This window comes from Triticum aestivum, chromosome 6D, assembly GCF_018294505.1.
Source record: "Triticum aestivum cultivar Chinese Spring chromosome 6D, IWGSC CS RefSeq v2.1, whole genome shotgun sequence".
NCBI lineage: Eukaryota > Viridiplantae > Streptophyta > Magnoliopsida > Poales > Poaceae > Triticum > Triticum aestivum.
The window spans coordinates 83,659,424-83,670,669 of NC_057811.1; the positions used below are offsets into that span (position 1 = coordinate 83,659,424).

The following is an 11,246-nucleotide window of genomic DNA, read 5'->3' on the forward strand; positions in this document are numbered from 1 at the left end:
TATCTCCGTCTGGCCTCGTTTCGGTGATGCGTCTAGCGTCGTCTGAGGGCGTGTGGAGGCGTGTCTCCGCGGATCTCACGAGATTCGGTCGGTGCTGGTCTTTGGTGGATCCGCTGGATCGAGTCTTTGTTCGTCTTCATTCGTGACTTCGTGTGTCTAGAAATTAGTTCCTTTCGATCTATACTTATCTTCATCGGCGACGACTGTTGTTCTGATGCGGCTGGTCATGTGTGGTCTAGCATGACGACTTCCCGACTGATTACTACAACAAGTTTGGCTCGGCTCATGTGAGGGAGGGGTGATGATGACGGCGTGCCTTTGGCTCGCTCCAATGTTTGCAGTCGTCGCCTAGGTGGTCTACGAACATGGATATAATTTTTGTTATTTTTGTGTTCTTTATACTACCATGGCATGATGAATAGACGACATTTTTATCATAAAAAAAGATTGACATGTTATCTTCAATACTACAAAATTTCACATGCATTTGATTGTGCACATGAAAAAAAGATTCTTCACGTGAAGTTGGAGCAGTTGAACTTCTTTTCTATAAAATCTAGTACAAATCAATGTCAAGGATAAATTCTTATGCATGGCAATCCTACGAATCAAACAACACACAGGGACTTGAAGTTCTTGCTCACGAGCTCATATGCACCCTTGTGAACAGTAAAATAAAAAAAAGTAAGCAAAATCAGAAATATCTAAAAAAATTGGGGAACAAGCATTAGCGAGTTTTGAATATGCGTGCAAATTTTCATGAAGAAACAACAATCCAAAAATGCTTCCGTAAAAAGACAAAATGATACCCCAAAAAGTCTGTCGCTTGGAGCATTAATTTTGTTTTTTATGGAAGCATTTTAGAATGTTGTTTCTTCATGAAATTCGCACGCATGTTTAGAATTCGTCAATATTTGTTCCTTCTTATTTTTTCACTTTCTTTTACTATTTACGAGGGTGCATATAAGCTCATGAGCAGAACGGTTCTTTCACACACAGAGGAACAATTATGATAAATGATGTCGACCATGTCCATAGAAAAATACTACTCCCTCCAATCCTTATTTTGGATCGGAGTGAGCACCAATTAATTTCCAAACTTTTTATTTGTACGCTACGTTCTCCTACCACACGGAGGTTAGGAAAAGGAGACAAAGAAACCAGGTTAGTAGATACGTTTCCAATGCACACGCTCTAACTTTTATAAAAGGGAAAAAAAAGACAAGTAAAAAAATAGAAGAAGTGCACGCACACACACACGCTCTTCCTTTGTCACCACACTTTTGTCACTTGGTCCTGGGGCCCGGCAGCCAGCTGCACGGCCGCAACTTTGATGGTCAATCCTCGGTCAGCACCGCACCCGAAGCGCATGGGCTCCACGCCGCTGGCGCGTCCCGCCTGACACCTCAAAAGGACCCCATTATACGCATACACAGTCACCATCGACTCACCACGCTCTCCTCGTTTGCTTTCCTTCCCTTTGCTTTGCTTGCTTGTTCTCCTGCTAATACCAATATCTTGCTCCGTCCAAACCCCAGATTCTGGCCAGCACCAACTACCAAGATGCCCCTTTGATAGCCTGATTAACTAGTTTAACCACCTCACCTCTCACTGTGAGCCTGAGCCGCCGCAAACAAACGAACAAGCGAAAGCAAACAAAAGCTCAGGAAAGCAATTAAAAACTGGCACCACCAGCAGCAGAGCAGCAACGCGGTGCAGCATCCCAGTGCAGTGCAGTGGCCATGCTGCTACCGATGCAAATGCTAGCACTACTAGAGGTTAGTGGCGTAGTGGGGGAATATCTGTAGAGCATTGCTACACAGACGACGATTGCTAGCCGATACATGCACGACATGACTCCTCGCACCATCCATTGGCAATTCTGAACAGCCGTACGCCCTTGGATTAGCCATCGTGCAGGTATCGTTCAACCAAAAATCGTCCGTGAAGTAGTTTCGATATCTGTAGCCTTTCCCCCAAATCTTTTCCTTCCTCGGGCCTCTGCCCAAACAGTGCAAAACCGTCCTGGATTTGCGTTTTTTGCATGCAATCGAGAGGAGGAATCTTTCTACTACCCTGTTTACCACTCGCAAGTAACCAAAAAACCAGCATCATGACAGTGAAAAGCGTCTAACAAACCATGCTGCTCTGATTCCTTTTGCTTGCACTCCCAGCCCAAGCTCCAACCTCCAACCTCCAAGCGTGTGAGGCGTGAACGCCATATCCCATACTAGTAGAGATAGATAGAGTCATAGCCCATCCATCTATCAACAACTTTTGAGGTTTCTTGAGGTGATTGATCATGCCGCTTTGCTAGATGAGATCAAACACACCCATCTCTTTTCCAACCCCACACTCAAATCACAATCTTCCTTTCCCCCTCCTGCATTACTTGGAAAGGCTAATCTTTTCCGTTTTGCTTTGATCCATCCCTCTGCTCTGCTCTGTTCGGTGCCACTGCCAGCTTTGGCAAAGCCCCATTATTGCCCTCTGCCGCCCTCGCCTACTCGTCAGTACTCACCTCGCCGTCAATGCCCGCCCCGTGAATCTCTCGGCTCGCCATCACTGGGAATCTCCCATCGCGGTCGAGCCTAGGTGGGGTTCGCCAGGGCTTCATTTATTGTTCCCCCAAAAGATTCAAGCTCCAGCTCGTGGGTGGAGCTCTGGTAGCTCGGGGATTCGAGCGCCTTCTTCTTGAGTTCTTGGAGCCTCTGGCGCCTGCGCCTCCCCTCTCTTTCCGGTGAGGGTTTCAGCTCCGAGCTTCGATTTCAGTGTCTTCTTGGAGGTTCCCAACAAGATCCCCTCTTGTATTGCCTCGCCGGATTGGTTCATCCAAGATCTGAGCCCGGAGCAAGCGAGGAGCCCAAGATTTCATCTGGAGCTGCTGCTGTTGGGGTCATCTGCTGTCTGTCCATGGGTTCTCGTCCTCGGTCCGGCCGCGGGGAAGCCGCGGCGGCGCTCTTCGTCCTGGCGGCAGCGGTGGTGGTATCCTGGTCGGCGGCGGGGGTGGGTGCGATAGGGGCCAACTGGGGCACGCAGGCGAGCCACCCGCTGCCGCCGGACACGGTTGTGAAGATGCTCAAGGACAACGGCTTCCAGAAGGTGAAGCTGTTCGACGCCGAGGACGGCACCATGAGCGCCCTCAGGAAGAGCGGCCTGGAGGTCATGGTCGGCATCCCCAACGAGCTGCTCACCACCATGGCCAACAGCATGAAGGCCGCAGACAAGTGGGTCGAGAAGAACGTCTCCAACTACCTCAACAAAGGCTGCAACGTCAGGTATCCTATTAATTACTGTACTTTGTTGGCTCTCATTTGTTGCCATGCTTGATTGATTGATTGATTGATTTGTAACTAGTTCATGCTATCTCGAGTGTGGTCTCATTTGATTGTACTAGTAGTTCGGAAGATGAACTGTCATGAGTCTATAGTGAGGGATGAAGGCGACATTTTTCGCGGTGCCGTCGATGTGTCTGTCTCGGCTTGTGGCCAACAAGTGTAGCTCTTGTTTGGCTCAATGCTCGACTTGGAGACCTGCTTCATTTGCGCTCGGTTCATATGGCTGGACAGTGACAAATCTAGAATTAGCAGGGAAATGAGAAATTTCCGCATTACCTTCAATCTGTCTCGATCGGAGACCCACTTCTCGGCGCTTTCCATGGTGCCTTCTGGTTTGCGCCCTGCTTGGCTGCACTGGTTACATGTATTCCTTGGGAACAGAAAAGTTACCAAGCAGGGCACTTTCTGTTTTCATTAAGCATCACATTCACATGATTGATGGTGGTATCGGTTTGAAGACTTCACTTTGCTCATCAATTCATACTGTTTCTGTAAATTACACGCCAACAAGAAGTTCACCATGTCCATGGTTCCAGCCGGTTCGCACTACTGGATTCTCATCATCACTTTTCTGAATTCAAGGCTCTTCTTGACATTGTAAAGTCCCCTTTTACAAGGCATGCCTATCCGGTTAGGTTAAATCTTCTCTCCTATTTAAAAAGGACGCAAGGTTCTGTCGTCCGCTCCTCCTTCGTCCAACCTTGCGTACGTTCTCCCCTCCTCTTTTCATTTGGAATTTTTGCTCCCATCTCTAGTTTTTTCAACTCGTTTTTCCTGAAAACCGCTTCACCTGCCCCACCTCTTATTCACTTACCAAACAAAATTATGTCTTTTTGGTAATCGAGTAAGTGCTTTCCAAATAGTAAGTGTTAACTAAATAAAAACTTTTTTTTACACAATCACATAATATGGGCAAGGCAAATCGTGGGCTAACGTACTAGATACTGGATACCCTGTTGCAATGCACGCATAGTTCAAAAAAGCGCTAGGCGTTAATTGTGTGTTTTGCCACCACCTTGCGCTTTTCTGATATGCGCAGATTAAGCGCAGTTATGCGCTAGGCGTTTTGCTATCGCCTAGAGCCTAGGCGCACTTAAGCGCTCGCTTAGGCGCGCCTTTTTTTTTTTAACTATGAATGCACGTATCTAGTTGAATTTGAAGGTTAGGCCATCTACAAGTCTGTCTATTGTATAAAAGGCCTTTATATGGTTGTAGGCCATTTTGTATTAAAAGTATCCGTCTCTCACAAAAACTGTACCAGGGTCCAGGAACATCTAGTAAAAAGCATTTTTTAGCCTTTGTTGAAAGCTGGCCTGTGGGCCTTTTTACAAGGTAAAAGTTACAAATTATTTAGCAAGCAGAAACCAGTCAACTCTTCTTTGTGCTGCTACAAATGACAGTTCCTGGGAGTTCCCTTGATCCATTATGTGTATAGGAACAATGTATTACATTTAGATGCTTATTTGTTAATGTATAAATAGGAGTATATTTGCGTAAACAGCAAGTTGTGAAACCATGCACAAGACAGTGTAAAGGACCATCTACGGTTCTAACATGTGGGGTGACCATTCGTTAACCGTTTACATTTATTTGGAACAATGCTCACAGCGTGCATTACGAGGTTCATGTCTTACATGAGATGTTCACAGCCAACCACTTATGAGTTGTGCGTACCATTTTCAAACGGAACTGAACGATCAATTTGAGCAGTAGCATTCAATTGCTTCCCTTCGAAGCTCCTAGGGGGAAGAAGGGGGGACCTTATACCATGGAGGAAATGCATCCTTTTTTGTCCAGTCCTCTTTATTTCTGTTGCTTCTTTGAGGGTGATATAATAGTTGGCCTCTTCCCTCTCCCTTGAGTTATACCTCCTGTATAGAAGTTACCTCATACCTACTGTCTTGCAATGACTATGTTTATACTCATTTCACTACCTGCTGGACCGTGTGGTCCTTGTGGACGTGCATCTCTCTTATGTGTCATAATTTCAAAGATTTTTTAAACTGAAACTTGAAGGCTTCAACCTTTTTAGCACATTCTGAAAACCTATCAGCACTACCAAGCACTACCAAGCATTTTGCAAACATTTTACATCTTTCTGTTCTTTCTATGATGTGTTCAATTTATGGCTGTTTTGCACATATTTTTTATTGAACTATGTTAAATTCCTAAGCCATAGTAACAATCAATTTCTTGAACTCAGATTATTATTCAACCTGGAAATCCATGAACTATTTCATTGGTGGTTTTGCAATGGTTTGGGAGAATATGCACATTTCCAGCTTTTGATATACTTTCTTCCGCAATTTTCATGTCTCTAGCTTGTCTGAACTACTTTTTGGCACGAGGCAAACTATCGACTTTGATTTGTAAATACAACCTTGTAATTTAACCTAGTAATACAGAGTCAAACCACATCTGTTTTGCTTTTTAGCAGTATCCCTCCATCCTATAACACTGTACTGGTAGCATTTATTTTGATGAAGCAGCTCTACGGTAGTAGATGCACTGCCCCTGATAAATTTCATGCAGCATTCTTTTTAAGTTGCAACTCCAATGTCTGCTACCTGCTTGGTGATCTAGTAAGCTAGACTATGTGATAACACTTCATCTGAACTACTGATAAGCACATGATGAAATGAAATGTTCTTTACTGCTTCCACAATATGTTGTAAGCAAAATGCATGTTCAGCAAGATCAGTTTAGGCTCCATGTTCTCATTGCCCCATATTCGATCTCATTCTTCCAGCAATGCCTTCTTGATGTTGATCCACCACTTGCATATATCATTGTCGCATCTTGATTTGCCCTGTTATTTTGCTAGGTATGTTGCTGTTGGTAACGAGCCTTTCCTGTCGACATACAACGGAAGCTTTCTGCTAACTACCTTTCCTGCCCTCAAGAACATACAAAGTGCACTCGTGAAGGCTGGTTTGGGCAATCAAATCAAAGTAACTGTTCCTCAAAATGCTGATGTCTATGATACAGCAACGGGCAAGCCTTCTGACGGGGATTTTCGCACAGATATTCATGATCGGATACTCGAAATTGTAAAATTTCTGAGCGACACTGGTGGTGTTTTCACTGTCAACATCTACCCTTTCATCAGCCTCTACATTGATCCAAACTTCCCTGCTGAGTATGCCTTCTTTGACGGGCGCTCACAGCCCGTTGTTGATGGCTCTGCAACATACACAAACATGTTTGACGCAAACCACGACACGCTCATCTGGGCTCTGAAGAAGAATGGATATGGGAACCTGCCGATCGTTATTGGGGAGATAGGCTGGCCAACTGACGGTGACATGAACGCAAATGCTCAGCTCGCCCAGCGCTTCAACCAAGGCTTCATGACACATATCGCCACTGGGCAAGGGACCCCGATGAGGCCTGGACCGATCGACGCTTACTTATTCAGTCTGATCGATGAGGATGACAAGAGCATACAGCCAGGGAATTTCGAGCGCCACTGGGGGATCTACACATACGATGGCATCCCAAAGTATCAGCTCAACTTCGGTGTGCCGAATTCGCAGATCAAAAGAGCAAGCGGCGTGAAGTACCTTGACAAGAAATGGTGCGTGCTGAAGCCCACTGTCAGCCTCGACGACCCAAAGCTTCCGGACACGGTGAGCTACGCGTGCGCCAGGGCGGACTGCACCAGCCTTGGCTACAGGACGTCCTGTGGGATGCTGGACACCCGGAGCAACATCTCGTACGCCTACAACAGCTTCTACCAGAAGAACGACCAAGACGACGTGGCCTGCGGCTTCTCGGGCTACGCGACGACCACCGGCCAGGACCCCAGCACCGGGACATGCAGGTTCGGGATCATGATCGAGGTCGACTCGGCCTACTCGTGGAAGCCGCGGCGGGTCCGAAGCAACTACCTCCTGGTGCTTCTCCTTGCACTTGTTCACCTCTGTGTGTCATCCTCATAGCTGTTTTTTTTCTTTTTCTTTGCGGAAGATGGCCCGGCCATGACAGCATCAACAGTCTGGCAGCTTAGAGGGGTATTTGATGCCTGCTGTCTGTTCATCCATGTAGGAACCTTTTTCAATCTTTTTCTTCTAATTTCGGTGGATGCGGACGTCGCAGCCGCATGGTTGAAAATTCATCTCGTTAGCGTAGCTTTGATCTTCCGGTACCATTGTGATTGGGATGGTGATGCACTGGACCATTTATACCCAGGAATGTGACTGAGGGCATAGCTATCAAACTTGCAAATGTGGTGAGTCCAGATCAGTCTTTTTTTTCGGTCTCTAGACTTAGAGCTGTGCTTCATAACAACCTTTTTTTTTGCATGCCAAACAAAGCATTTCTGAATGCATTTTCACTCCGATGGAACACATTGGTAACCTATGCACCATAGGCCATCCAAGTAGCCATGGCGGCCATACACTAGCAGTAGGCTTTGGAGCACTGGCAATCTGAGTCGATGTACTGAAAACTTGAGACCAATTGCCTGTACACATCTGCACTCGGGAGCAGTCATTTCAGATCATGGATCTAGTGCCAGACAACCATCTGCTTGAATCCATGTTGCAGTTATGGTTTTTGTTTTTCAGTGGTTGTTATCGGTGTCAAGCTGCCAGCTATGTCGGCATCATCGCCGTCGTTGTCGTCGTCGTCCCCATCATCGTCTTCTTAAATTTTGTAGCTCCGGACTGCAATGAAGAGGCAATGTGGATGGCTTATCTCCCAAGAATTGACAACCTTATTTTCCTCACCATCCGTATAATAACTTAATGAAGTAACCACCATGATAAAAATGCACTTGGATTGCATTCCAAACCAAGCAATTGAACTAAAACCCTGTGGTGTCAGCTCATCCAAGCACAACATAGGTTCATAAACTTTTGGTTTAATATCAAAAGAAATAAAAACAGAGGTGTTTTTTTTTTTTGGAAAGCCATGGGGCCAATTAATCACATAGCCTTTATGTACAGTCGCCCACTGAGTGACACCAATAATTGGTTGCCTGCCATGAGCTAAAAACAAGAATGGGTCCTTGGAACTTGTTTGAAACATCCACATAAAAAATGTGTGATGGCAAGCAAAGGAAGCCACACCACCTAAGAACCATACCAACAGAACCTAAAGGCAGGCATCCACACCTCTTAATCCAACCAAAAGCACACAAGTGGAGTAGCACATAGACAGCACAAGCACAGAAGAGATAAAGAAAAGCATATGAATGTATCCACTGAGTCCATGAACTCTGTCCGATGTGCAGGTGGTGTCACTCATGCTTGCCACTCCTTTTCCCTCCTCCTTATCCTTCCCAATGTGGCAACCCATTTCCCCTCCTCCTTATCCTTCCCAATGTGGTAACATGGGTTACTCGGATCAACGAAAAAAATAGCGCGCTATTTTGACGCGTCGCTGTAGCGTATCAGCAAAGGCCACGTTACGCTTTTAGCTAATTGGTTCACCACGGCGCTATTTGCGCTATTTGCGCTATAGCGCACTATTTCGACGCTAAATGAAATAACGTTGTAGCGTTTTTGCGTGTGCCACACAGCGGCCCATCACATCGCCACCAACTCACCCCCGCTCCCTCTCAGACACAACCCATACAACAGCCCATATAGCAACGCATACAACCTAACCTAGCAAACTCGTCATAAGTTTCCCACCAACTCATGATTGAGGGCGGCGGCGGCAACTGCGTCGTTCGTGTCCCGTGAGCGAAGGCAGCGGCGGCGTTGTTCGTGACTCGTGAGCGAAGGCGGCGGCGGTGGTGTTGTTCGTGGCTCGTGAGCGGCATCTGCTTCTCTTCATCCCGCCTCCAAGTAGCAGCGTCGGCGCTGTTCGTGACTCGTGAACGAAGGCGGCGGCGCTTCGTGAAAGGTATCGGCTTCTCTTCACCCCATCTCCAAGTAGCAGGTCGGCCTCGTTCGTGACTCGTGAGCGAAGGTGGCGGCGGCGATGGTTCATGAGCAGTGGTCGCTTCTCTTCATCCCGTCTCCAAATAGCGGCGGCGACGGCGTTCGTGGCTCGTAAGCGAAGGTGGCGGTGGCGATGGTTCATGAGCAGTGGTTGATTCTCTTCATCCCGTCTCCAAGTAGCGGCGGCGGCGGCGGCGTTCATGACTCGTGAGCGAAGGCGGTGGCGGCGGTGGTTCGTGAGCGGCGACAACTTCTCTTCGTCCCGTCACCAAGAAGCGGCGTCAGCGTCGTTCGTGACTCGTGAGCGAAGGAGGCGGCGGCGGCAGTTCGTGAGCAGCAACGGTTTCTCTTCATCCAATCCCCAAGTAGCGGCGTCGGCGGCGGCGGTTCGTGAGCGATGGCGGCTTCTCTTCATCCCGTCTCCAAGTAGCGGTGTCGGCTACACCCCCAACTCAAGCAAGCCAGCCACCATGTGAGAGCAACCTCTCTTCATCCCATCTCCAAATAGCGGTGTCGGCCTCATTCCATTTTCGCCCCGAGTCCCCATCCTTGCAAATTAGGGAAGCCTTGAATTTTGTGATATATTTGACATGTTTATGCAAAACGCAATTTTCAAATATAGCACGCTATAACTTCTAGAGCATTGCTATGCCAACGATACATCTTGGACGATTTTGGCACGCCGTCACATACCAGCCTTTGATGTACCAGGCCAAATCATCAGACTCCGCTCGATATAGCGTCGTACTGGGATCGTAATCTATAGCATCGTGTGCACAACACTTCCATAACTTCTATAGGATCTAGAGAAGGACGGCGCTAAATCTTGTAGCGCGCTACCTTTTTCAATGGTTCAAATGTTTGTGCTTTGTCATTCTCGGAGGTGATGACACATCTGTCGAGGAACTCTAAGGGCATGGCCAATGCATAGCCACAGGGTGATGTCTCGCACGCCATGTAGGATCGAATATCAAGTAAAGTAGGTTTGGATAGGGAAGCGGGATCCTCTGCAGGAGGCGAGTGTTTGGAGAGAGAAAGTGTGGTCCGGTATAAAAAGCCGAAAACATTGGAGTGAAGAGTAGAGATGCATATGTACTAGAGTCTTTATTTTCTATTTCTTGATGAGGCCCACTAGTGATAGCTTACATTGGGAAGAAAAAAAAAACTGTAGATGCTTCAAACTATCTTTTGTCATGGGACATCTGTATCCATATGCCACCATTGTACATGCCCTAATGAGTCCTGAACCACAGCACACCCGAAAAAGGTTGCTGCTTTTCTACTGGAGATTTTGCTGTACAGTAGATACCTACAAGTAGCACTATTGGTAGTAGAAGAGGTAACAGTAAACAGGTGGCGAGGTTAGTAGCTTAAGAAGCCTAGCTGTCTTTCTTGACCCCTGAGCCCTCTTGGGGATGGTGTCAGGGAGGGCATGTGCCTGGTTGTTGCTGTGCGAAGATGCACTAGCAGACTAGCAGTAGAGGCATCCAAATCCATCCCCACTGGTCACTTTCTGTTCATTCCAGGCCTACTCAGGTGGGGCATGACATGAAAAAAAGTTAGCTCATTTGTGTGTGTGGTGTGTGGTGTGCACTGGGTTATTGTGAGTCTTGTCTTCCTTATCTGGTTGCCCTCCTTTGCTGATTTCCTGAGGCCCTCATCCTCTCTCCCAAGTGCCTGCCAGGCAGAGGGAGGAGACAAAGATTCTTGAGCAAAAAGGAGGAGGCGCCAGTAAGATTCTTGATTGATCACCCTTTCCATTACACACAGTACACAGTACACCATGGGTGGCATGAGCAGTTCTTTCCCCTCTAGTAGACTGGTAAAAAGGGGTCCTCTTCCCCCACAGAAAAAGCAGCTGACTTGATGTGGTATAGGTTCTCCCCCTCCCTCCCTCACTCCCTCAGGCCTGTCCCTCCGCCGTCCCATCCCAAAGGGGTTTGATTTGATTTGATCCGTGTGGAGGGTGGCGCAGAGGCAACGTGGAGCAAATAATGCAGCCCTGAGGTACCAGTAC

At 47.3% G+C, this 11,246-nt stretch overlaps 3 protein-coding genes across 3 annotated transcripts in view; 2 read left to right on the plus strand and 1 right to left on the minus strand.

The window, feature by feature from the left end:
• The first annotated feature begins 2,523 nt into the window (after window positions 1-2,523).
• On the plus strand, window positions 2,524-7,595 carry LOC123143718 (glucan endo-1,3-beta-glucosidase 6). The gene is made up of 2 exons (XM_044562683.1): window positions 2,524-3,278; window positions 6,163-7,595. Exons 1-2 carry the CDS (start codon window positions 2,914-2,916, stop codon window positions 7,277-7,279), a joined length of 1,482 nt encoding a protein of 493 aa, XP_044418618.1. The 5' UTR covers window positions 2,524-2,913; the 3' UTR covers window positions 7,280-7,595.
• Window positions 7,596-7,722: 127 nt separating this feature from the next.
• Window positions 7,723-11,246, minus strand: part of LOC123143716 (cycloartenol synthase) — an 18,464-nt gene continuing 14,940 nt past the window's right edge. The window contains exon 20 of the transcript XR_006470998.1: window positions 7,723-8,005. The gene's annotated coding sequence lies outside the window, so the exon portion shown is untranslated. The remainder of the gene's footprint in view (window positions 8,006-11,246) is intronic.
• The window catches only part of LOC123143720 (squamosa promoter-binding-like protein 3), a 4,970-nt gene continuing 4,665 nt past the window's right edge, over window positions 10,942-11,246 (plus strand). The window contains exon 1 of the mRNA XM_044562684.1: window positions 10,942-10,960. The gene's annotated coding sequence lies outside the window, so the exon portion shown is untranslated. The remainder of the gene's footprint in view (window positions 10,961-11,246) is intronic.

Excerpts from the sequence above, each read along its gene's own strand:
- LOC123143718 (XM_044562683.1), top strand. The coding sequence starts at position 2,914 with ATGGGTTCTCGTCCTCGGTCCGGCCGCGGGGAAGCCGCGGCGGCGCTC. Across the intron at positions 3,279-6,162 it reads AACAAAGGCTGCAACGTCAG|GTATGTTGCTGTTGGTAACG; the intron begins GTATCCTATTAA and ends TTATTTTGCTAG.